This window comes from Tripterygium wilfordii, chromosome 10 (genome assembly GCF_013401445.1).
Source record: "Tripterygium wilfordii isolate XIE 37 chromosome 10, ASM1340144v1, whole genome shotgun sequence".
Lineage (NCBI taxonomy): Eukaryota > Viridiplantae > Streptophyta > Magnoliopsida > Celastrales > Celastraceae > Tripterygium > Tripterygium wilfordii.
The window spans coordinates 2,576,387-2,602,862 of NC_052241.1; the positions used below are offsets into that span (position 1 = coordinate 2,576,387).

At 38.6% G+C, this 26,476-nt stretch overlaps 6 protein-coding genes across 10 annotated transcripts; 1 reads left to right on the top strand and 5 right to left on the bottom strand.

Annotated features, from left to right (window-relative positions):
* Window positions 1-497: 497 nt before the first annotated feature.
* LOC120007679 lies at window positions 498-1,492 on the bottom strand. Of its 2 annotated transcripts, none has more exons than XM_038858070.1 (2): window positions 1,335-1,492; window positions 498-1,244 (listed from the first exon to the last, which is right to left on the bottom strand). In XM_038858070.1, the coding sequence occupies exon 2, from the start codon at window positions 1,212-1,214 to the stop codon at window positions 669-671; it is 546 nt and encodes a 181-aa protein (XP_038713998.1). In that variant the 5' UTR covers window positions 1,215-1,244; window positions 1,335-1,492; the 3' UTR covers window positions 498-668. The 2 variants fall into 2 exon arrangements, with proteins under 2 accessions (XP_038713998.1, XP_038713997.1); XM_038858069.1 differs by having other exon boundaries at window positions 498-1,254; window positions 1,335-1,485.
* Window positions 1,493-2,413: 921 nt separating this feature from the next.
* On the bottom strand, window positions 2,414-4,273 carry LOC120007971. 4 transcript variants are annotated; one of them, XR_005470276.1, is made up of 4 exons: window positions 3,675-4,273; window positions 3,252-3,502; window positions 3,058-3,140; window positions 2,414-2,739 (listed from the first exon to the last, which is right to left on the bottom strand). XR_005470276.1 is itself a non-coding variant. In XM_038858465.1 (4 exons), exons 2-4 carry the CDS (start codon window positions 3,801-3,803, stop codon window positions 3,110-3,112), a joined length of 411 nt encoding a protein of 136 aa, XP_038714393.1. In that variant the 5' UTR covers window positions 3,804-3,824; window positions 3,912-4,273; the 3' UTR covers window positions 2,414-3,109. The 4 variants fall into 4 exon arrangements, 2 of the variants coding, with proteins under 2 accessions (XP_038714393.1, XP_038714392.1); XM_038858465.1 differs by having other exon boundaries at window positions 2,414-3,140; window positions 3,675-3,824; window positions 3,912-4,273; XR_005470277.1 differs by having other exon boundaries at window positions 2,414-3,140; window positions 3,242-3,502.
* Window positions 4,274-5,161: 888 nt separating this feature from the next.
* Window positions 5,162-10,699, bottom strand: LOC120007613 (RNA-dependent RNA polymerase 6-like). The gene is made up of 3 exons (XM_038857957.1): window positions 10,318-10,699; window positions 7,056-9,805; window positions 5,162-6,168 (listed from the first exon to the last, which is right to left on the bottom strand). The coding sequence occupies exons 2-3, from the start codon at window positions 9,780-9,782 to the stop codon at window positions 5,293-5,295; spliced, it is 3,603 nt and encodes a 1,200-aa protein (XP_038713885.1). The 5' UTR covers window positions 9,783-9,805; window positions 10,318-10,699; the 3' UTR covers window positions 5,162-5,292.
* A 5,504-nt stretch (window positions 10,700-16,203) lies between these two features.
* Window positions 16,204-18,173, bottom strand: LOC120008087 (glucan endo-1,3-beta-glucosidase 3-like). Its single transcript, XM_038858598.1, has 3 exons — window positions 18,017-18,173; window positions 16,606-17,925; window positions 16,204-16,440 (listed from the first exon to the last, which is right to left on the bottom strand). Exons 1-3 carry the CDS (start codon window positions 18,072-18,074, stop codon window positions 16,406-16,408), a joined length of 1,413 nt encoding a protein of 470 aa, XP_038714526.1. The 5' UTR covers window positions 18,075-18,173; the 3' UTR covers window positions 16,204-16,405.
* Window positions 18,174-19,791: 1,618 nt separating this feature from the next.
* Window positions 19,792-22,027, top strand: LOC120006875 (small ubiquitin-related modifier 1-like). The gene is made up of 3 exons (XM_038856992.1): window positions 19,792-20,117; window positions 21,480-21,629; window positions 21,747-22,027. The coding sequence occupies exons 1-3, from the start codon at window positions 20,031-20,033 to the stop codon at window positions 21,831-21,833; spliced, it is 324 nt and encodes a 107-aa protein (XP_038712920.1). The 5' UTR covers window positions 19,792-20,030; the 3' UTR covers window positions 21,834-22,027.
* LOC120006874 (AUGMIN subunit 2-like) lies at window positions 21,967-26,172 on the bottom strand. Its single transcript, XM_038856991.1, has 6 exons — window positions 25,859-26,172; window positions 25,161-25,280; window positions 24,942-25,046; window positions 23,998-24,066; window positions 22,910-23,023; window positions 21,967-22,458 (listed from the first exon to the last, which is right to left on the bottom strand). Exons 1-6 carry the CDS (start codon window positions 25,979-25,981, stop codon window positions 22,096-22,098), a joined length of 894 nt encoding a protein of 297 aa, XP_038712919.1. The 5' UTR covers window positions 25,982-26,172; the 3' UTR covers window positions 21,967-22,095.
* Between the last annotated feature and the right edge of the window lie 304 nt (window positions 26,173-26,476).

The window sequence follows — 26,476 nt, forward strand, 5'->3', positions numbered from 1 at the left end:
TATGGGCCTCGCTCTCACAAGCGTCAAGCCCAAAATCTTCGCCATTATTCCAGTGTCAACCAAGCCCATTCAGCCGTTGGCCCATGTCTACTTTAATATTGTTGAGCTCCAGTTGATGAGAGGCCGCTTTAAACTGTAGATTCTACAGTTGAACAGTAAACACCCGATCTAGGTGAATTCTAAAACTGTGATTAGATGAATTGAGTTGTGGCGACAGAAATTTTTTTGCGCGTTAATAAAATATTATGGCAAATTAATGGTAAAATTTAATATTTTCCATAGACTTTAATTAATTTTTGATAAATTTATTTTTGTAAAAAAATGTAAATAAAATAATAAAATTGATTGATGACAAAGTAAAAAATTTATATTTTGAAGCCGAAAAAGGGGGTCAACCGCGTTGAATCGAGAGTGGAAATAACTCCTTAGTTTTGAACTCATCGCAATACAATAATACTGTAACGCACTGTTTGATCAAACACTTTTTTTTTTTTTTCCGGGACGTGTTGCGTTTAGCAGTTGCAAACACACCCATTATTTCTTAGTAATGCAAAATTTACAGGCCTTTTCATTAAGAAGGCAAAATAAGAACAAGTAAGCAAACAAAGTCCACCCTCGCTTTCCACTCTCATTTTTCCATGAAATAATCACAGACAATAACATGATGTCTAAAAGATATCAAGGACTTGTATAATCAAACGGTTGCAAATCGGACAAGTCTTTCTCTTGGCCCACAAATCTCTGGAACAAATCCTGCAAAAGGTATGTCCACATGGTATAAACGCCGCGCCTTTATTTCTCTCCATGCACACGCAGCACACCCAATCACTACTCCTTCCACCCTTTCCATTCCCCCAATCCACACCCTCCGTTTCTTCAATCAATCTCATTAACGTCTTCACTGGCCCTGTTATTCTGGGACCCACATTGTCCACCCGTAAATTGCGCTCCACCGCTAATGCCATTGCCAGGTTCATCCCAGACGACGTAGTATTCGTATTCGTAGCACCACTACTACTGCTTCGCTGCACCGGAATCTGGCCAAAATCGGTGGTCACCGGATGATCGTCTTCATCATCGACACTGACTGGGTTCTCGATGATGGTCATGGTGGGAGTTCTGGGACTCCATGAGGCCCCACAACAGCCAATACCGTTAAATCCTAACCACACTTTCAAATTCTTCCACCTTGTGGTTATATCTGATCCGTTCATTTGCTACTTTGTTCTCTCACTCCCGTGACTCTGCGGTCAACTGGCTCAAATTCGAACAAATGCGAATGAACATCAAAAAACAAAAACTGATACAAAGATTCTACGATTAAATGCACTTACTTGGAAATCACTTGACCAAAGCTTCTGATGATCTTTAACCAAATAAGAAAACCCAGAAGAAATTAGCTGTTGAAAGAGAGATCAGTGATAGTAATTTATACAAGCGAAGTAATTTGGGTCAGGATACAAAAGGGAATGCGCGTGCGGGGGTCGTCTCACTGTAATTTAATTTGAGGGTGGGACCCGCATGGTTGGTAGTCGATGGTCACTAATTTGAACTAGAAAACATTTCCATACATGCGCCGGTATATTTACAGTCCCAGAACCGGTCAGCCGGTAAACACAACCTCTTATTGGCTCCGTTTATCATATCTTATTTGTTGTCAAAATAAATTAACTCGCAAGCTCTGAAAAAATACAATAATTTGTAAGTTGTGAAATAAATTATCAAGTATTTGACGAAACTTATAACTATTTAAATTTAATTTAAAAGAAAAAAAATTTATAATATTATCTTAATAAAAAGGAAGAAGAAAAGAAAAGAAAAGAAAAATTAAACCCTAACTCCTAAATTTTAAACCCTAAACATTAATTTTTAAGTCTTAAACTCTAATGCTCTGTTTGAATGAGCGGATAAAACTCCGTATAGTATAAAATTATTCTTTAATGAATTTATCGGACGTTTAAACGATTTTTAAAATACTCGAGATACTATAACTTTATACAAAAATGGTTCTTATACGATGCTGACCGTATAATATTAAAACAACTCTAACTCGTTTTTATTTTATACGAAGCGATTAGTATAAGAAATAACATGTCAAATGACAAAAAATACCCTCACTCCTCACTTTAATTGGGGATACCCAGACATATTATCACAAATCTTATACTAAACAAACCTAATATCGTATTATTTCCAAACGTCTGATAGAATTAAATTATACATCAACTTATATAAAGATTAAATTATACATTGGATAGAAAAGTTATATTATCCTATACGGAGTTCCTAACGTAATCTAATATGTCATTTTCACACAAAGAAATCATGATTTAACATGATTTTTGGAAGAGAATTGGAGCCTCTCCCTTTTCCAAATAGTTATGAGTCATAATCACTTGCTTAAGTTGACCAATAAGAGAATCGATGGTTAAACCAAAAATTGGAATAAAAACGTGGATCTCATGGCGTATGTGAGTAGCAGTAGTAGTCTAATGGGATCTGGAAGCACATACATGATACATGGGGCCTTTCTTTTCATCTACTTCAAAATAAGCCAGAGAGATGAGGTAAAATTTGAGGGGTCTCTTACAAGCTTTGATGCATTCCAATTCATCTTCGCAAATTTAACCCTCCCAACACACCAATAATCTCCCCACCTTTCAACATCAGTGAAAGAAAATTAGTTGGCAGGATGAGCAAATACACGGTTCATAGTTCCATGACTTGCGTTACTTTCCGCTGCAAAAGATATGAACACCAGTCAAAAGCCGTGAAATACGCAAAGTTATGTGAGACCCACCTCAGCTGTTTGCAATTTTTAGAGATTCGTTATCCCTACCAAAAGAAAGAGCAAGGGGACTTGGCACTTTCTGGCAGATGCTAAAACATATTGGCAAAAAAAGAACCCCCATGACAAGCTACAAATACAATGATGAGCAAGGGGACTTGGGATCTTCCAGGGGCCAACCCAGGTGGCTTATTGCTCAACAGTCCCATCAAATCTCCAATGTTGGATCGGGTTGTAAAATATTCCAAAAACAACAACAGGAAACTCACCTTGATATGCACAAAAAAATCGTCTATTGGTCTTCAAATTTAGAACTGAAAACTAAGGGCTCACTGCTCGTATGCCATGCAACCTACACATCAAAAACATAAAATCTAAAGTTAAAGCATTGGCATGCAATGTCGCAATAAAGTGAAGCTGAAAATTTAGCAAGTTCAAAAGTCATTGAAGAACCTAGTCGCACCAGAGGCATTCAACTGATTCAAGAATATTGATCATAAGCTTAACCGGTGATTGTGGTGAAATGGGTAAGCATGATTTCAATGGATAAATCCAAAGCACACAACGACGAATACATATGCCAGAGGAAGCAGTGAGAGAGAGCACTGCTGCAACCCATGGAATGAGAATTCCACATCCCACAAACAAAACCACGAAAAAGAATATGAAGAGCACGGGATCTTTTTCAATTTCGGCTTTCAATTCTGTTAATCCCTGTAAGACAATTAGATCTGTCATCTATAGTTTGAAACACAAGAATTACACTAGGGATTCCTGCTAAATCGCTTAAATCTGTCCGTCTCAAGTTTGAAACAAATTGTTAAGTTATTTAAATTTTCAATTGGAATTGCATCTAAGATAACGTGGCCAGACCACACATACATACCGTATAAGATTGGTTTCGGGCAGCCTTTGCATTCTCTGCTTGGCAAATCAATTCCTCCAGTTTAGCATTTGCTTCGTGGGAATAGTTCATCTTATGCACTTCAGCGATTCCAGCACTAATAATGTCCATTCTACGCTCCCACTCCCATTCCTTATCAATCACATTATTGCAGGAAAAAAACATCAATAGTGTACAAATAAGAAACACTATACATCATGTGGAAGAAGAAGAAGTAACCTTAGGCCTGGACGAGCTTCTCGTGATTTATTTTCAATAGGAGTTCAAAGTTCAAACCACCTGAAATTGAAATGGTCCAGTAGATTATGTGAGACTTGTCAGGATTAGCTTGAAGTATTTATTTAATGTTATCCTTGGCGGGAAAAGAAACAAACACTGGAGGTGAGGATACCCAAGAAGCTTGAAGCTTTACAGGCTTTTTATGCAGCTGCTTTAAAGGAATATCACGGGGAATATGACCAGAAAAGCCATGTTTTGAAAACCAAACCGGCCCTTGAACCAGAAAACTCTCCGGTTCACGGTTTAAAGGGTAAACCGGTGTCAAAACCGGGTCGACCGGCCGGTTCAGTCAAATTTACCGAACCAGATAAGTACCCGGTCACCGGTTAAACCGGTTGACCGGCCAGTCCGGTCCGGTTTTCAAAACCCTGCAGAAAAGTCACATCCTTTTCCTTCACAAGCGTAAGATGCAATGCGATGCTAGGACAAGGGGTGCCTAACAAATAAGCAGCACGGACACGCCAAAATGGGCTCCGCACCCGCACTGAGTGCGGCAGGGACGCGGATGCAGCTGGGACACGCCGGATTCGGCTGCGACTCGCTAAGAGAGAATTTCGAAGCACAATTTTGTTTGCTTCGAGGAGAAAGAGAGTGCAGGTGGGGTTAAATTGTCAAAGAAGAGGGGAAAAAAAACATCATTAAATGATGCATGAAAGACGGATAGACTGAGACAGAGAGGGGCATAATATTATAATATTTAATACCTTTGACTCATGGACAAAACTCTCTCTGTATTAATTGGTTCCAAGTTCCAACCATCTCAATTTTACCTTTTTCTCTACTAGCTCCCCAGATTCATCATCAGTTGGTTTATTTACCATAAAAGAAATGGGTGAGAGGGTTGGAGTTCTGACATATAAATTATAATTATAAAGAACATATTATTTTATTAGCCGAGTCGCCCCGCACCAGCATCCTAGATTCTTTGAGAATTTACAAATCGATGTATCCCCGCACTCGCATCCCGTGTCGCCATATCCGAGTCGGTGCTGCCTGTTAGGAATGAAATACAAGGACAAAAAGAAGAGGCAAGGGTAAGCAATAGCATATGAACTTGTGCAGAAATGGATTATATTCTCTTATTCTTATTATCTACTATGTGAGGTTGCTGTGGTGGTCGATTTGGGAGTTGGGACCTGCGTTAATCCTCCCTATACAAGTTGAAATATCTCATGGGAAAAAACAAGAAGTTCAAAATCCGCAGCAGCAGCAGTACCAAAATACTTGGCACTTTTATCATTCAAAATGGCAGTGGCATTGCAACCAAAGTTTGCAGCAGCAGAAGTGCAAAAGCGGCACTTTTAACAGTTTCAAATTCTGATCATATTTTATCAGCGAGATACTTTACAAGGGAGTTAATTGGCTTATTAGCAGTGTCAACACTTGCCATATCTCGGTGCTTTATCTTGAGGCGAGCAAGGTAATCTACTGCTATCCAGGCAAAGCTTAACATCAGTGCAGTCTCACCATCATCTGGGTCATGCATCTCCATCGTCTTCTTCACCCATTCAGGGTGGTAAGTCACCTGGTACCACGCTGATGCCTTTTGTTCGTAGAGTATGTTCTTTTGTTCATCACTAAGTTGCTCAAAACCCAAGTTTATTTTCTCAAATTCTTGCCTAAATTCCTTCTTCAGGGCAGTATAAGAATGTTTGAGCTTCTCTGTAAGATCCCCTTGCTTCCTGCTGTTATAATTTGGCATGGACCAAATGAATCCAGTCACAACCTCTTCTTCACTCTTCACCTTGTACTGTCCCAGGAGACCATTGAGCTGACCATCATAAGAACACTTCTTCTCCCATGCATCAGAAATGAAATCAGCAGCTTCTGAAACTTCCAGATCTGAATCATAAGGGATGTCTCCAGCGATAGAATTAAGCTTTGAGGATGTTGCATCTTCATCATAAGCATCTATGATGTTGCGATAGAGTCTTCCCAAAATTTTGGTCGACTCATATGATAGAAATTCCTCCTTTCCCATAAAATCAGGATACAGTTTTGGTTTCAGATGGGAAGGCATGGTAACAATCTTTCCAGTCTTAGGAAAATCAACAGCTATGGCTGCTAACTCCGCCAGCTTTAAGCACTTTTCATCTAAAGCCCCGTACTCACTGCGGTCAGCATGAACCACGTGCGCATTGCAAATAGTCCCGAGATTCTCATCCATCATATTTTTTGCAAAAAATTCTATTATGTCCTGCAGAATAAGCAGTAAATGTTATTATTTCCAAAATAAACCAAGAAGAAGAACAAACGGCAAATTGTAGTCATAGATTTTCTCCACTGAGTTATTGGAATATATTGTGAGTTCATTAGACAGATTAATCATAAATTATAACAAAATATGAATCCTTGAAAGCCATTAACCATAATGGGAGCTCCAAGATCCCAATTTTACAGAGAAATGCCATCAGCTATCAATGCAGTAGGGAAGATGACCAGTAGGAAACTTGCATAAAACAAGATCAGGCAACAAACATAGGGTATTGTAATATTCAATATTATGTATTTTCAGAAACATACAACAGAACTTTCATCCTAAACAAAAAAATTGTACCAACAATTGAAACAGCAGCCTCAGCTTATTCATAGTCGTATGAACATACAACATTATTTTGTTAGCATTACTAGGGGTGTAAAAAACCGAACCAAACCAAAAATTTATATTTTGTTCGGTTTCGGTTTTGAGTTTTATGAAATTTCGGTGTTCGGTTTACGGTTCGGTGTGGAAAAACAAAATTCGTTTCCAAACCGAAATGCATTCCATGTTTAATACTTTAGTTTTATTTGTAACAATTCATCAATACATATATAATATATTAGGAATAATTTACTGATTACACATGTCAAACTTACCAAATAAAAAGATTTACACGTTAGGTTTTTTTCTCTTTGAGAAGATACACATGTCAGGTTTTAGTTTTATTACTTTACTACCGAACAATACCAAAAGAATGTTGCCCGAGAAGATATGGCGTAATACTAAGGAAAACACCGAGCATCTGAAAATTCGAATGCTTCATATTTTTAAAGAGTAAAATATACAATGACTTCCGAATTAACAATCACAAGCTAGATAAATACCTGATGACGGACTGGGCGTCCCTCTTGCTTAGGCTTTGCTGAATCATATTGCATTGGTGTCCAGCTCCTCCTACTGGGAGGAACAAGCTTTTCGTCCCATGTGACAAAATAGAGATCCCCATCGAGGTCACTTCCAGAAGCCTCATTTGTGTGAGGTCTGTCGCCTTTCTGAGGAAAAATAAGACAATCATGTAAATGGTGTAGTCCGGGGGCATCAACAGCTTCCAGAATCCTTATATCTCCAGGGTGCAGACAAGGATTCTTAGCTATCACCACAAAACCTTCAACCACTTGCAGATTTGTCTTGGTTTCACTAAATTTCGAACCATGCTTCAAGAAACAGTTCTCAAGTGATGGAGTGGAGACTTGGATGAAGCACTGGCCCTGTTCAAGCACTCCCAGTTCATCCAGGCAACCCATCAACCACCTCCCACGGGGTACAAAGATCCGAGCCTTTTCCCTAAGTCCCCAAAGCTGCGCAGCTCTTATTGAAATTAGCATTTTCTGTAAATGTGGTTCTGTCTGAGGCTTGAACCCTGCACTCAACATTAATGCAGCAGTATTCCCTTGCTCAGCGCAGGACGCAATGAGAACATCAAATGCCACATCAGTGTCATCAAGTATTCTGTTTAGTTTGGAAATCATCTGGTCCTGCATGTTCCAAAATATTTCATCCGGAACATCTAAGGTTGAAAGCAAGGTTACTATCTGCCTGTTTAAGAAACCAGGCTGAAACCTAGTCCATGCACAGATTTCCAGTATGGTATGTTTTGAGTGGAACTTGTTCATACTAGGCCTTAAAGACAATCGTATTCCATCATCTTGTGCTGGCCAACATGCCACGACCCCTTTGCAACCAGCATATCGAATCTGATAAGCACTGGGTGCATCTGTGCTCAATTTCAGTTTGTCTGCAACTTCCTTTGCTAGATCTGGAGTGATCCTACCAATGCCATCAGAGAAAACATAGCCATTCCTCTCAATATCTGGCAGCTCTATATTAACCTCAGTTAATGGGACTTCTACTGTTGCATAAGTAGAGGAAAAGCATTGACCCATCCTGGCAGCACATTTTGCAATATTCCTATTAGTGAAACGCCCCATCCAATTTTTTATGTCCGCCACGCTCAACTTCTCGTCTTCAGCAAAAAACCAAGCAGAACGATCCCTTAATTGATTGGCTGAGAATGCCAAAAAAGAGTATTTTCGACCACATAAGTAAAATCCATCAGTCAGAATACTCCTCACCCTTTTAAAGACTCTAGTTTTCTGAGGAAAAGAATTGGATGTGATGTCTCTTACAATAGAAGCCACGTAATACGTCATAACATTCGCATTAAGTTTCTGCATGCCTTCATCTGTGAAGGTAACCCTCAGAAAACGATCAGAAACATGTTTATATTTTCTTAAAACCCTGTTGGAGACTTCAACTTCTGGCGGGAGGCAATAAGCCTTAGTCGGAGTTATAACCAATCTCCTGATTTCAGCTAGGTCTTCCAACTGCTGACGGGACCTTAAAAGCTTGGGATTTTTCAGGAAAGATTCTTGAATGATCTTCAACCTCTTGTATGCATCAACTACTGGGTGTCTATAATTGTATACATGCTTCAGAGTGGCCACATTAACCTCCCCAGACTGATTTCTTATTAAATCAAAAAAATCATCTGATAACTGGTGTTGGTTGAAGATGCCTTTGTGCATGACAGCATTCACCAAGAACATTATCTCAAAGGATATCCCTTCCTTGTCATGAATACAAAAGAAAGGATCTGACATGGATAGCCCAAAATCAGTTTCGTTCAGGATCTTCAACGGCCGTCTAAGGGATTCCTCCTGCACTCTTCGCTGCCTGAGATAATCCATGGTCCTCTCCAACTCTGCACCATGGCGTGGTGGGATTGAAACTCTGTAACAATTACACCTACCAATTGCCCCACTAGATGTAAAATCTGTGGTTCGGATCCAAGGATCATCATCATCTAACATATCAAATGGAACAGATACTTCAATATCATCATCAGCAGTTCTATACCAAATATGAGGAGGTGAAGCCAGCTGCAACAGAACAACTAGATGTGACATGTCTGAATATTGTTTAGCCACATTGATATCCCTTACCAAGAACTCCACCTTAAAATCACATTTCATCACTGCAATCTCGGAAGAATTCTTGAGAGAGAAAGCAGTATCCCTTGTGAAACAAAATTTGCATATCCCATCAAATGGATCCACCAAAAAATCAACTCCAGAAGATGGTCCTCTCCATCCAACAAAGAACTCGTCGCGGCTGACAACAGTCCCAATTTCCACAATTACATTCGATAACTTAAATGGAATTTTATCTTTCCTTAGCTGGTTCAGCTGGAAAGGGTTTTCAGGACCCAGACTAACCTTCAGTGGCTTGCCCTTCCAGAAAAGCTTACAACTCCCTGCAGCATCCACAGCCTCGGTCACACATCCAGGAGTCGCAAAATGCACAAAGGCATGTGGGGCATGCGGCTCCACCTTCTTGTACTCCTTTGTCCTTTGGATGTCTTCATCGCCAATGACGTCAAAATTTGGATAGGACTCGGGAGGAGTCGAGGAGGTCTTCAATCTACAACGCCAAACACCTCCAATGGCACCCTCCAAGTACTCCATAAGATCTTTAGCTGTTACATCATTACTGAATCCACCGATGCTAATTTGAGTTACCACCGTATCCTTTTCCATTCGTTCTTCGCCCATTCTAGTCCAATGACACGCTATATCTGACCGCATAGAACAAACATCAAAACCACTAACCCAATCCCCAGGACACAGGGAGAAGAGATATTATGCCGACAAATAAACCCTCTTTTGCTACTGAAACATTTTTTTATCAGCTGTGGTGGGGAAGTGAGCTAAAAGAAAAGTGAAGACTAAATAACATCACATAAGATCATTATCGAACTGTAATTCTATAAAATCTTTCAACGATCAAAAGAATGGATAAGAAAAACACCACCTAAATGGGAATAAAGTACTCATATTTAAGTGAATTTTACAGTACTCGAATCAATCAAGAAGAACAAAATCTTATTTACACAAATACAATATTTAAATTTGATTTTTTTTCATCTCTTTTAGTTCCTGCGTTCTCTCGTCGACCAATCAAAATCCTAAACCCTATTTCCCCCCCCCCCCCCCCAGCAAACACGAATACAACCCAAAGCACGAATAATCTCGAACTATTCAAACAATAAAGATCACGAAATTAACGGAATCGAGAATCCGTACTAACCTTGAGAGGTAAGTTCCTGGCGAAACCGAAAGTACCTTCAGAAACTGGTTTTCTGACTGAGACGTAGCGAGAGAGAAACAAATATTGAGCAGAATCAGTCGTTCGTGAAAGAGAGACCAGAAAGCATGATTTATATACGCATGTGCTTTCTGTGACCTTCCAAAAGAAGTTGTTCACTGCCATCTTCGCTAAGCAGCTTCCGTAGATTGATCGTAACCATCTATATATACGTATATGCGTGTGTATTGCTTCTTTTCCCGCTTTAAGAACATCTCCAATGGTGGGTGGTAAAATGGAATTTTAGCCCTTTGAATTTGAAATTTGAATAGTGGAAAGTGAAGGTGGTATAATTTGTTGCTCTCCATGGTGAATGGGAAATGGAGTGGGAAGGTGGTTTTTTAGAGTTTCGATATTTTTTTTCATGTGAAACTGTGTGTCAACTATCACACTTTATTTCTCTCCAAAATTTTCTCATCTCTTCATTTTGGAGTTATATTATTATTTTAACATTTCACGACGAGTTGTATAATACAATCCCTGATGGCAATGTATAATCATCAACTTAGGTGCTATTTTAGAGGTTAGGAGTGATACAATCCCATATATCACTTGGTTGGAGATGCTCTTACCCCATCAGGCGTCAAGTGGGGCAAAATGATGAGATGAATAGGGATGAAAAAATATTTTATGTTTAGACTCAGATTTCGAAAATATAATTTATGTTCAAATTTGGTTTAATCCGAATTGAAAAAATTCGATTATCTAAACTGGATAGAGTTTTATCACCCCTAGAGACGGTTGTGATTGGGTGATCATTTGGGTTGGGCTGAATAATTGGGTTGGGCATTATGCTTATATATTTGCAAATCTATCATTCACATTATCATATAGGGAAATTTTATCTATACACCATCAATATACTAAGTCTACACCACTTTTTCAATTTTTGTAGTTTCCAAAAATACCTAGTATGCAATGACATACATACCCTTAACCTAAATATTTAAAAGAAATTTTTTTATATATTTTATTGGTGATTACTAAGTTTACACCATTCCCAAAGAAAAAACATAGTTTTCACTCTAAGAAACGTTATAGAGGATATCAAAATCATAGAAGATGTAAGTAAAAATCATGGAATCTATTCTAACCGCTGTCATTCTGAACTGAATTTATCAACTTCAAATGTTCTTTTTTTGAGAAGGTCCAAGACCCACATGTATTAGAATACTACCAATACAGAACCACCGCAGGTGGTCAAATTCTCAACTAGAAGGAAACGAAACACACTTACAAACAAGAGACTGCAACTAATCTAAAAAGTAAAAGACATTAAAAGTAAAGAACAAAATGGTGACTATACAGATAAAAACGACCAAAGAGGCTCCTGCAAGCTACCCCTCCAAAAGACCCTTGAAAAACCAGCAAGTTCCTCCGTGTCAAACGATGTATCCCCAATAGGAATGGAGGTATCAATCTCCTTTAGAACTAGCAAGTTACGATCGAAAGACCATGGCCTCCTTGCAAGAATTCGCTTTTTATCTTGGATATTACAGAAAGTTATGATGAACATATTTTGCCCGAACTCCATAAAAGAGGGGATACTCGAAATCTTCCAAATGCTCCCCATTGTAGTTGCCAGAACTTCCTTACTAACAGATCTATCCAGACAGATCTTACCAATGATACTGTAATCTGAGACTAAGCTATTTACCCTCGAATCCAGATCTGGGATGCAAATGGCTTCCCCCTCAACAGCTGTTAGAGAGATTTTACCTCACTTTGCCGTAAGGTCCTCCATCACTATCCTTGGAGGCACCCAACTGAGGGGTCAGAGAACAAGAACCAAGACAAAATCAAGAAGAAACTACCCTCTCGCATGGAGAGACTCCTATACAACTTCAAATGTTCTTAACTGAGATATGAAGAGGGAAAAAAAGTTTGAATGCAATAATTGTGACATGAAAATAACAAATGATAACAGAGATGACTAGACATGGTTGCTATTGTCCACTCAAATATATAATGTGCTTCAATCGATGGAAATCAAACAACAAAACCTACGAGTTCAGGTAGCAACTCTCAACACTATCATTGAAATTGAACCAAATCGTTCTTTGTTAGAACTCAAGCATATCAAAACGCACAATTCAGATCAATCTTTTTACGGTTTTAGTCATTGATTGTCCTCCACACCCAGGACCGCTTGATGTTTTTGAAAACACCCCTAAAAAGCATGTAATTTCGCTTCTCTTCGATGTGTATACACCCAGGAAAATCGCAGATATACAAACAATCATCCCTAAATCATTTGATATGTGTTTGAGTATGATGAAAACGGTAGAAAGAGAGTTTTTTTGTGGGTTAAATGTGTGTAAACTTAACACAAATATTTGTAATATTGTGTATAAAAAAGGTAATTTAGTCTTTTCATTATTAATTTGTCTGTAAACTTATAATTTTTTTGTGTAAACTTATCATATTGAAAAAGTGGTGTAGACTTAGTATATTGATGGTGTGTAGATAAAATTTCCGTATCATATATCCATTTTTCTTCTGAAATGGAGAAAAAATTTAGAGTAAATATGTATTATGATTTATGTTTAACCTTATTTGGAGTGGTTTGATTCTTTTTTAATTGGGAGAAGTATGGATTTGACCCCTCTACTTTGTTCTTTGGATCAAAAAGACCCTTAAACTTTGTTTTGCATCAAAAAGGCCCTTACACTTTGAAGAATGGTATAAATAAACCCTTCCGTCAATCTCCCGTTAAAACACATCAAGATGTGGCAGTTAAGTGTAATTCTTTTTTATTTTTTATTTCCTACGTGGTGTACATACGAACGTAACCTATAAGATGATGACACGTGGTTAATTTTTTAATTTATGATTTATTTTTTATTTCCTACGTGGCGTACAAAGAATTACTAATTAAAAAATCTGAAAATAACTTCATCTTCTCCAGCATAAAAGTTTGATCTCCGGCAAGAGGGTTTACAAAGTCAAACCATGCCATTTTGTTTTAGATTCCAATGACAACAAAGAACAATCAACCCAGTTTAAAAGCTTTCATGTTACCCAAAACCAATCAAATCCAACAAAGGTATCAACTTTTGTATCTGGGTTTCATTTTTTTTTGTTTTCTACAGAGATATGATGCCCTACACAATTAATTCCATTTCAGATCTTGGATGTGGATCCGGATCTTAAACCAAAATGGAAACCCAGATCTTAAATCCTCCACACAGATCTTAACCAAAATCGAAACCCATAACCGAAATCGAAACCCATATCTTAAACCCTCCACACAGATCTTAACCAAAATCGAAACCTAGATCTTAAACCCTCAACACAGCCATTGTATATGGATCCGAAAGTCGCTTCATTTCAAGAATCGTTTGGCGCAACAGAAATTTGCGTCTGTTTTGGGAGCAACATAAACAAGAACAAAAGAAAGAGCAGGATGAGAAGATATTGTTTTTTAATGATAGCCATGTAATTTTTTACACCTAATTTTAATTTTTTACAAATAAATGTCACGTCAGATAATTTGTGCCAAATCAGCATTTTTTAACGGGTGTTTAACAGAAGAGCTAACATGGACCATTCTGTAAGTGCAAGGGTCTTTTTGATCCAAAACAAAGGTTGAAGGGCCTTTTTGTTCCAAAGAGCAAAGTAGAGGGGCCAAATCCATACTTATCCCTTTTTAATTATTCCCTCCAAGTCTGGCTGAAAATGCTCCGAAGCTTCTTCGGAGAAAGTATCCATCTCAGTTAATCTTTGCAAATGCTGATAAGCTCCGGCAGCCATCAGCGTCTTCCGACAACCCTGGCTCCGGCAGCCACCATTACAGGAAACTTCTTGATTACCATCTCGTTATTGGGATCCAACATCTGAACCAATCGCATAACGCTCCTCATCCTTCACCAACTCTTTTCGGTCCGATCTCACAGTCAATAACGAAACTAGAGCACTTGGGGCCGCCTCTTGTAACCTGCCGGCTTCGGCGACTCCCTTAAGTTAATCAATGAACCCATACAACTAGCACTAGAGCGGTTGTTGCCAACGTTTATTGATAGATTAGCCAACAGTGATGCCGGACGCTATTTGCTTCAAAAATATGTGGCCGTGCTTAACGAATTCGCTGAGTTGGATTATGAAGATTGTAGAAGACGATAGAACCCTAGCCACGGAATATGAAACTGAAAGAAATGCTAATCGCTCGCAGAATGTGCTCTATGGTATCCGAACTTGATGATTCCTCAATGAAATGCATTAACCTCGGTAATCCCCTTTCTTGTGTTATTGTAGCTGACTGGCATGCCAGGCCTAGAGCCCATTTAAATGAAAAGCGAGCCCAATACATAATTTTCTTCTCTCGCATGGGGCAAACTCAACACCATTGTCTTTTCGACGAGCATGTTAGCTTAGGACAATGCTAAATCCTTCATTTTGTGATCTCAAAAGACTCTCAAATTTACGTAGTATTAAAATAGTCATTAATTAAAAATATACATGTATGACTCATTTTGCATCCAACACTCTACATTAAATGATGATCTTTTGGGGTGTCAAGCATTATCCACTAGCTTATTGTGTTGAAATTATATTTAAGCTCTCATCTATTGGCTTAGCCTACGAATATGACGAAGCATTATTACATGAGATGTTGCAATGCATAATTTCTTTCCCTATTAGCCTGGATATTTTTATAAGTGTCAAAAGATTGAAATTGATTTTTGTATAGGTTGTACAATTATATGATTTGGGGAAACAATGGTCTAAAATACGAAAAATTACAATGTTGCATTGGCGTAATGTTGTTGCTACAAACCCTTTTGAGGGATAAATATGTGAAATGAGGACCAAATCCAAAAGTTTGAGCAGGGTTTCATTTTCCAAAGAAATTCATCGCCAACCCAAGTCGTGGGCCGTCCCCAATCTAGGCTACAATGCTATTACCAAGTTGATGGCCCGGCCCACTTTACACCTCTAAGTCTAACCAATATTAGAGACCAAAAATCTCACACCGAAGATTGTGGACATACAATTTAACTTCTAAGTATAGATTCACCACCTTCCCGTAAAGAACCCTCTTTTTAATAAAAGGACAAAGTTACGCTAGTTCAATGTATTTTTGGGAACCAAATACATTGTATTTTACTTCTCCACACTCGATTGGGTTGCGCCAAATTATAAGAACCAAAATGGTGCACGTATCCACCCCAATCGATTGTACAGAGCATGTGACAACACAGTGATAAGTGGCAGAGAGAATCTTTTCTGCAACTTGGGAATCCAACATATCAGTTGGAGACAGAAGTAACATGTGGAAGTTTTATGAAGCTCTCAGACACTATTTCTCTCATGTGATCACCATTCTACTAGAAAACTAGAAATGCTTTACAGAATTTTCTTTTTTGGGTTAAGACAAAACCGTCAAGTTTGACAAAGTGAGATAATTCTCTTTTTTATTTTCCATATCCTAGTGGAGTATTTTATGAGTAGTATATCCTCACCCAGTACACAGGATGAGAACTGTTATAGTTAGAAAGGATCCAATATAACTGTTGAGTTACCTTTCACCATGGCCTTTATATATATCTCTTGCCATAAACCCTAAAACCTTGACGGTCCAGGCCACTCAGTCTCTGCTTTCTAACTTTAACATAAGGAATTCCATCTACTTTCCTCGAGAAGACATAATTGACCAATTTCTCCGTAATCATACTAAAAGGGACCACTTCTCATCATAATAATGTTCAATAATTGAACCAAATGTTGGTGGAAACTTGCAACTATGTTTACCCAGATAGGAAAGGGCCATAATTTTCTGAGAGAATCCAAGACAACAAACAAATGTAAATAAACTTGCAGCAAAAATGCGACAAACTAGTCATGGAGAGAGCGAGTAAACATGGAAAAGTGTGAAATATTGAATATATATAACATACCATGTGGAACTTAATTACAACTACTCCACCAGGAAACCAAAAAAAAAAAAAAAAAAAAAGCTAGCTACAATAAGTTAATCCACTCTAATCATTCCCCAAAGCAGTAAACAAACCATCTCATATCTTCACGGTCTTCAATAACCTGTTGGAAATTCGCACTGACCAAACCCTGCAAAACACAAACATATACACACATTCTTTTAGACTTTAGAGAAGAAAATGTTAAAAAAAAACAATGCAAACGTAGTGTCTCCCTTGGCGCATGTTAGCTACACTACCTAAACAAAACTAAAAGTGCGCATCCAACGCATAGAATAGAGGATAGAATACGCACTAGGTGGTTGGCTGACTACGAAAGCCGCGCCACTGAAATCGCAGGTACCCATGGCGCGCTTATTCTTCTGGTAAAAACTGTTGAATGCGTACGTGGCGTGGGCCTCGATCGAGTTGGGCTCGTAACAAGAAGATCCAGGCTGGATCGGATGGCAGTCCGCCTTACCTTCACCGCAGGCGTAGTCTAGAGCGTGCTGTAGCCTCTCCCTCCCCACTTCTGTATTCGCGACGCACCAAGTGTTCGCCGTTGAACTCTTTGAAACTCCTCCACTGCCGATTGGAGTCGATACTTGTGGACCAGATGAAACCGGCGGCCTCTTGTCCTTGTAGTGGCTCAGACCCTCGAGAGTGAACGGAATGTCGTAGACTCTTTTCTGGTCAGGAAAAAAGAGCCCGTAATTTCTCTCCGATGTGGGTCCGGTCTTTTCGTTTTCGTTGAAAAGAGCGAAGAGATAAACGGTCAGATCTGCTTTGGGCCTCAAAGGCGTCCCACCACCAGTAAGAATCTTGCGGATAAGATTTCCGTTGTAAGCTGCGGCGTTTTCTACACTTGCTCCGATTTCGTTCTCATCACCCTTTGAAGGCCAACCGGTTTCAGTCACAACGACCTTGACGTCGTCGTACTTGAGAGCTGATAATGCTGCGAAAACGGCGTCGATTTGGGCATCGAAGAGGTTGAAGTACCGTAACCCGTTACCTGAATCTACCACACCTGGATTTTCTCTGAACAAAGCATAATCTAGAGAAATGACATCTGAGTTTGACTCAAAAGCGAAGAATGGGTACGCATTGACCATGAGATAGGAACCGGTTTGGCGGAGGAAGTCTAACATTGGCTTGAAAACCGTTTCAACTAGTTCGGGTCGGAAAGATCCGGCTGAAGATGGGTAAGAGTTCTGGAGAGCACTGAGTGCTATGGGGGAAGAGACTTTAATGGAGGAATCAAGGTTATATTTGACCAGAGCTTTTTGAATGTTCTTCATTGCGGGTAAAAGAAACTTCGTGGTGTTCTGAGGATCCACGAAGACTTCGTTGCCGACTGCAATGGCTTCGATTTGAGTTTGTGGATGGTATGCTGCGACGTTTTTCTGCACCCATGAGTAGGCAAAGGACTGTTTCCCCGCTACGGAGGAGAGAAGCTCGTTAGGCAAGTCGACGGTGACCTTGATCTTGGACCCGGACAAGGCCTTGAGAACTGACGAATCTGTGTCGAACACCTTGACCCGGTCCAACCCCTGTGACTTGAGTAGCTTCACCACTTTCACTGCTGAAGGCAGATTGTTTGCGATTCTGCCGTAGTTCACCCCAATCGAACCCGCATCTGCAAAAATGAAAATATACACAACATTCGACCTCGTTAGTGCCAGACATCAAAGAATGCAAGTAAAAAAAAAGGGTTTATCAGTCCTTACCTGCAATGGAGAAAACTGAGAGGAGTAAGAGAATGCAAGAGACAAATGCACGCTCCATGCTCTCAGAGAAACCGAGCAAGGAGAGAGGGAGAGATGTGTTGGTGTTTGAGCTTCTGGGCTGGCTAGTGAATGAGTCAATGGGGGAGAGTACTGAGTAGGGAGGCAGTGGTAAGCTGTCAATATAAAAAGACGAGAGACGGAGAGAGAATGCGAATTGAGAAGGTGGAGTAGGACCCACGTTTCAGACCACGACAAGATCAACGGTCAGAGAGAGAGCCGGTGAACGGAGCACGATCTCGAAGAGGACAACTTGGGACGACGAGGAAGAGCTAATGGACGCTAGGTTTTCTACCCACGTGGACCCACTTTCAGTCAGCCCCCACAAAACTCGACCGTTTGGGTACTGCTAAAAACAACTCATATTATATTCGTTAGAATTGTGTACTAATGACACCAGGATTCATCATTTAATTTTCTTCCCAATCTTGACGTCGGACCGTACACGTGTCCTACAAGTATCTGCAAGTCAATGTGGAGTTTGAGATGCATTGGAGATGGTAGTGGTGCAGTGCTGTGTATAAAATATCTTAAAGAATTCAATAATGCAGGTGAGTTACCGAGTCAGGTTGTGATGATGGTCTTTGTTTTTACTTACTTTTGATTTTAAAGCCGTTGCTTTGGGACACGAAATGACTGGTGCTTAACTGGATTGGGAAAAAAAACAAATCACCAAGACGATGCATTGTACGGCAAACGTCTGAAAAGATTAGTTCTGTTTTGAACGGCACAAAATAACGTTTGGGCCATGGATTGGTTTGAATAGAGGTTGAATTGTCTTACCTAATCAAATTAAGTCTATTATTTTAGTTTAGATTAATATATAATATAAATATTAAGTGATTTTATATTAATATTATTAGTCATTTAATATAACCGTAATTTATATACGTCAAACACACCTCACAACACCGCATCACAGTTTTAAAAGTGATGCGTCAAACAGCTTTTTACGTTCCAACTCACCTCACAGTACCACAATTTTATAATTTACAGCACCTCACAGCAGTTGATAATACTCCCAAACAGACCCAATATCTCTTATATATGTTGGGCCATGAAATACTTTTGCAACATTGTGATTGCGATGAAGGAATATGTGATGTTGCAAATGTGAAAGAGTGTCCCCTAATAGAAAATTGATCTGGAATTCCATAATTTGTTTAGAAGAGGAGAGTATGCAATTTTAATTTAGTAATTATTTTTTATTTTTAAAATTTGATTTATTTTTTCTCCGTTATTAAATATACATTGTATACACTATTGAATTGTAGAGCTCCAAATCCGTAGGAAACGTGGGGTTAGTTGGTATTTGTCTGCAATGCATTGTATCAAGTTAAAAATTGTCAATTTTGACCCATGAATCATGATTACTAATAAAAAAAAGAAGAAACAAAAAGTTAATTTCTAAATTTTGTAAACGAAGGGGGACAACAGGAGTACAAAATGACAAATATTTTTTCTTTTTGGGAAGCAAAATGACAAATATTGAACAACAAACCTTTGGGTTATTTTTTGGATTCTGGGCGTTTTGGGCCTCATTCGAACCCCAAGACAAGACCCAACTTTTTTTTTACCGGATAACTTAAGGCCCATATCCAAGAATGTTAGGGGAGCCAAGCCACTATGCAATTGGTTTGGATTGATCAACTTACGGCCCATATTTTGTGGTTCATCAGAAGTCTAGGATAAGAGATAATCTGATCTTTTTAAAGAGAAAACTGACATTTAGCAGAACCAAGCCGGTCATCTTGCGCCACATCTGTAAACTTTATTGGGTTCTGACTAAACCAGTGAAGCAGGGAAGACACCTCAACAGGACACCATTGGCAATTCCATCGCCGCTCTCGGGAACGCATAGTTATAAGTAAAGGCGAAGGACCCGGCAATTCATTCCTTCAACATACAGAGAGAGCTGCAAATTTGCTGAGCGATCGAGAGAAGTTGAAGCTTAAGGATGTCAGGCGTGACAAATCCACCACCAGAGGATGATAAGAAGCCGAACGATCAGTCCGCTCACATCAACCTCAAAGTCAAGGGCCAGGTCTGTTTTTGTACCAAAATCAAATGTTATTTAGGAGATCATGGATTTTTTTTTTTAGTTTTCTTTTGTGTTTGCTTTTATCTACTGTTGTGTTTTAACAGTACATGTGATATTTTCCTCTGTTTTTGTGTTCATTTGTACAAGTCTAAAGCATGCCTTTTGTATTGTTTATGTGTATTTGTTATATTTTTCTTATTTTCAGGTTTAGGGTTTGAAGGCATGTATACGTCCTTTCCAGTTTGTGATCAGGCTATGTTTGGGAGAAACGGGAAGGGTTTTAGGGGTATTTTAAAGTGAGGGATTTGGGGGGTTATTAAAGTAAGATGATCAGGCTTTTGGCATCAGTAAGCAGACAGGGAACGGGAAGTTCCATTTTTATTGGCTAGTTTTTTAGAACCCCCAATTTTCCCGATTTATGACCCCCAATCTATATATGGAGTATGGAGTGTTGGATGTTAAGTGAATGTATATTTATAATCAATGAATATCACACACGCCACATAGAATTGAGGACAAAATGGAGTATTTAGCATTGCTCAGTTTTTTTATGCCTATGATTTAATCCTTATGTGCATCCATTGATTCTTTCAGCTTTACTAAATTTTTTGATCCGTCTTTCCTCATGATGTTGGATTATATTGTTGAAATGTGAAACTCATGATCCTGTTCTTGAATGTTTTAGTAATAGGGTTGAGGGTGTTGAGATGTTATGTGTGAGCATGTACTAAAACACACGCCCAAAAAAAATGAAGAAGGAAAAAAAAAAGAACACCAGCTATAAAATTTTATACAGATTACTATGGTGATTGCTGTTGATACTAGATTGTACTTATGGTGGTGAAAAATTTGGATGCGGGGAAAGGTGAATGAAAGGGAGACGGTATTTTGGCTCCTTTCATTTGTAACAAAACTTCTGTGCTCGTAGTTTAATTCAATACTTACCTTGTAAGACTGGTAGCGTGCTTGACAGACAGCTTTTTTCTTTTTATTTTAATACATTGATGTGATCCCTTGCAAAACTATGGGAAACATAGATCAGGTTTATAGGATATGATATGCAAAGATATGAATCTTACCAACAAATTAGTCGATTTTGGGGTCTGGAAATAATTTTTCCTTGACCTATATTTGGGATTTGTTTGTTGGTGCAGGGGATGGTGGTTTTGGGTCAATAGTCTTTTACTTTTCTAGTAAACATGAATCCAACCTAGGTTCTACAAACTGTAAATTTGTCTTCGGTTATGGTCTTTATGGATTTATGTTAAATGGTGTCTTTCAGTTGGTCCCTTTTTAACTAAGTAATTATTTTTTCTTCAATTACACTGTAGAATTTGTGCAACACTAACCTGAATTTGATTGTAGGATGGGAATGAAGTCTTCTTTAGGATCAAAAGAAGCACTCAAATGAAGAAGCTTATGAATGCATATTGTGAACGACAATCTGTGGACTTCAGCTCAATTGCCTTCTTATTTGATGGCCGCCGCCTGCGAGCAGAGTATTCTCCTGAGGAGGTATCTCTCTCTCTAAAGCACCCCTTCATCCTCCCAACTCACAACACCATACATTCACAGCATAGTTCATGTATATATACAAATAGTAACACAGTTTTTATCCCTTTCCCTTTTCAGCTAGAAATGGAGGATGGAGATGAAATCGATGCTATGTTGCACCAAACCGGTGGATTTTTATCGGACACATGCAGGCTGCGCATTTAGTTTGATGCAGACTATGCCGTTTAGGTTCTTGGAACTGCAGTAGACTATGCTTTTATTAGCTAGTATTGTGTTATATATTTTCAGCTTGTATGACTAGAGCTTAAGACATTAACCGTTTGTGATGCTAATATGATAGTTGCAACAACAGTTGTTAGCTAATATGATAGTTGAAGATATCTCTAATTTTATTACAATAGTGCAGCTAGATGATTGAAAACAAACCAAAAACAGACATTACATGGACAAATGGATGGCACAAAGGCTACATACCACTTTTTTTGACTGATGGAGGCCAAGACAATCTCCTGTGACTGATGCCATCAACCTGATTAGACTCACCAACTTCACTACTTATATCCTCTGCTTCTTGTCCCTCAAGTTCTGATCTTCTCAAGCTTTTGATAGCTAAGTCATCAAAGCTAGATTCATTTCTCCATGGAGGAGGAGTCACACAGTCTGAATCCCCTGAGACTCTTTGGGATGGGTCCTTGGATGGGGTTGCAGGTAAAGATGAATGACCAACTCTCAAATTTTGCAGTGTGGTAAATGATTCTCTCATGGCAGACATGGCTTCAAAAAAACGAGTGCATGATGCCAGAGCAACAGGAATTGGACGGAGCATTTCCTGTCAACAAAATAATGACTATTATATGAGATAAGGTCTGCGTACATATAAGTAATGTTATTCACATGCGTTCCATGCCATGCACATCCTTTGTAAGATAAGAAAGTGTCAATAAGTGGTTATATAGAAGGAAAAAGTGTACAGCAGCGGTACACGCCCTAAAGGAAGACCACTCTGGTTATCCTGAGACATTCTGTGGTCTCCAAGCATCCCGATATTGCCCACGTTTGTCCAAGATTACGACATTTTGCATGGACCAGTCCGTGGATTAAGTATAAATACATAACATTAACTAAATAACAATATAAGCATGAAAAGTAACCAAATGAGGGGTAGAAATGCGGGTAAAACTTAAAACAAGCATAGATATACAACTATACATGCGAGGATGCGTAACAAATAAACTAAATACTGCATTCTGTAATTAATTAAAATTGCGATAGATACTTACCCCCCATACTGAGGGAGATTCCCTGAAGTTTTGACTCCACTGGAAATCTGCAACAGAAGCTGTCAAGGCACTGTAATCACCAGCAGCCTTCATCAGCAATTCTGAAAATTGTTTCTGTGTTGAACCAAAACAAAAAACGTGGATAATCAATTTTTTTTAAGGACTGGAAATCATTAGGAACATAAAAAAGAAAGAAATGAGAGATGAACGCTTGCAAATAGCTAGAGTAAATGAAGTAGCCATTTGCCAGCCAAGTGCATGAACATAAACAGAGCTGCACCCCCCTTCCAAACCATTTGGATTTACCCAACACAGGACTTGAATTTTCATTTCAAATTGTCAGAACAAATGAATATAATTTTCTCACTACCGCTTAAAGCAAATTACAAAATCCAAATCCATCAACCTCCTTTGTCTTTGAGAGATATGTGTTCTAACACTCAACAAGTCCCCTTTGATTGGGCATCTTACAGTTAGTGCAATACTATTTTATTGAGAAACCATTAACATATATGAGTACTTTGATTGACAGACCAAATACTAAAATATCCCCTAGGTAAAATAACACTCGTGCTCGGGGACAAATAAGATGCACACAGACCTTACTCTACATAATATGTCGAGAGACTATTTTCACTAGTCTCTAAGTTGCACCCCTGCAACTCTACTACTAAGTCACATGTAGTCAAATATCAGATTTGTTCCTCAAAATCAAGATAGAGATGCACCTTGAAAACAACCGGCCAATATATTTGGCGGCCATAATAGTAATCTCAGATGGGTGAAACTGAGTGCAGTTTTTACTTTTTCTCCCCTTTTAACTTCTTTACTCCAGTAAATGTCAACTACAAATACAATTAGCATGCACAGTCCAAGTGAATATGTGTTCGCTCTCAGTTGAGGAGCACCATTGATTTAAGTGGTCAAGCTCCTCTTTATTTATTCCTTAAGGGTAAGAGTTTGGAAAAACCACCCCCATCCAACAACCAAAAAAAAAATGAAGCTCTCAGTAAAAAACGAAGTTCTACAATATATGCAACTAAACCTTCAATATGTTCAACTTGCTTAAACCTTCAAGTACAACAAACCTGATATTCTGCTTCAACTGGAATGCAATCTAGTGAATATGGCTGCTGAAGACGAGCTATGATGCGGTCCTGCCAAACATTTTCGGAGTTATACAGGATAGATGAAGCTTTAATCTTAAGAAGAATGAAAAGAAATAAGCAATGCATATTTGGAGAGGGAGAAATCGCTTCAACTGAACACTAAAGCTGCATTATACTCTACGTCACAAGTGCAAGACTACAAATTTAGTTTGCTATGAAATTGGCTTTGATATCACGCAAATGAATTATTCAAAAGAGCAAACTTGATTTTCTTCTACACAGACATTTGAACAGTCCATATTCGCTTGCTTCACATGCAACTCTTGCTACAACAGGTATAACACTATGAGACTTAAACTCAATAATCATTTGTCCTCAGAATCAAATGGAAAGATCAGGAAAATGCACATGCATAGATGCTCTAACAAGCCCAGGAACATTCAAAAGTTAAAATGGTCAAATAAGAGACAGATTTAGGGGGTGAATGAGACATATCGCAGATTATTCTTTTGCATCATTTGGAGAAAGCAATCCATTTTATAGAATAGACCATTAAATCCTCTACCTCCAACCAAATCACCCAAAAAGAAAAGAAAAGAAAAGGTATTATATAGCTATGGAAGAGAATGTATTTAAGAAAACAAAAGTATCACCAAAAGAGATGCAATTGGTAATTGGAAAATCAGTTGAGCTCATTACTTTGAAATTTCACAATCAAACCATATATTTCAAGTAGATTATTTATTTTGAATTCGTAAGGCAAAAAAATTTCCTTTCTATGGTCATCCTTTGTAGATCATAAGATCAAGAAAAGCTTGCAAAAATAACCATGTCCAGGGCAGCAAATGCAATAGTGGGGTGGATAATAGACTAAAAAAAAATCATTATCATGTAAGGACACAGTTCTGGATCAAATAAATTACCTTGTTCTGAATAACATCTTTCAATATGGTGGTAATCCTTGCCAGAGTCTCAATCTTCTTTTCCATTTCACTCACATGTGTCAAATGTGCCACATTCTTATCATCCTAAGATGTTAAAATACAAGTCAGTTGAATGCTTGGCACACTGAAATCACAACGGCATCAGTAACAAAGCTACCCAACTAGCCACAAGCATCACATGTTGATATGTTTCTTTACCTTTCGACCTTGAAGTTCCACTTGTAAATCCGCTATCTTTCTTTGTACAGTAGTTAAATCCCTTAAAACTCTTATTAAGTCATCGCCCTTTTCACCATTTGATAAATTTTGGAGGTCTTCCTACAGAAGAAGAAATTATATAATCATGAGCATCAGAATGGAGTTGACAAATGCATAAAAAACTGCATCTTAATTTAAAATCTTGAATCTTAGACATACTAACTCACCCAAGTAAGGTACCAAATAGCACAATTTCATACAAACGAATAGAATTGCAACTAAAATCCCATTCACAGAGAGAATATACATAATTATGAGAAAATTAGTCAGGCATTTTAGAGGATAATAATCGCATTAGGATAAGATATAACTTAGTCACCACTGCCATAAGAAGATGACCCAATTCAAGTTCAGGAATCAGGATCTTTAATAACACCTCAGAAGAAGAAGAAGAAAAGCATTCTCAAGAAGCTACTCCATTCCATCAGTATATCTGAAACCCCTAGGTCAACACAAGTTCTAGGATAACTTCGAAGCATAACTCCATTCCCCTGGCATTTCCATGGTCCGATTTTTAAAAAATGAACATTGGTTTGAACAAGTCCCCAAATTGGATATCTACATCCAAATTACAACTCATTGCAAGTTCGTAAAAGCGAATCAATCGATATTATAATTGTAAACCCGAGAGGGAGTACCTGGGTAGGTGGAGGAGAGACAGAGAAGCCGAGATCGGCAGCAATGGAGAGAGCATCGGCCATACCCCCGATGCGTCTGAGAGGCTTCTTGCCGACCCACGTCGGGTCACTCCCCATCGACATTTATAGGATTCGAAAAACGCCCAAAGAAGAGCGAGCCTCTCTTTCGCTTTTCTAACAAAAGCAATCGCTTTGTTGTTGACCGACTGTCCCGTCGCTCCGAGGACGGCAATTTGAAAGTTTCAAATTAACTGAACACGCACAGTGAAGAGAGGCAGAGTGGCATGAAAGGAACAGCCGAACAGAGCCACCAGCTCCCCAAGCTTACTTTTAATTCAAGCTTCAAATCAATTCTCAAACCGACGCCGTTTCGAAGCGTTTGATTCTCTTTCTTTAATAGTATTTTTTTATAGGAGATTTCCCAGTAAAGAAAATGAAAATTTTTAAATTTTTCATTAATTTGAAAAAGATTATGAATTCAGTGTAAAAATATTTAATTTGCTACAAGCATGGTAACAAAAAAAGAAAAAGAAAACCAGTAAAACCAACACCAACAAACTAGTGACGTTTGGTGACGCTTTAAACTTTGCCCAACTTATTTGTTAGATGGAAAACTTC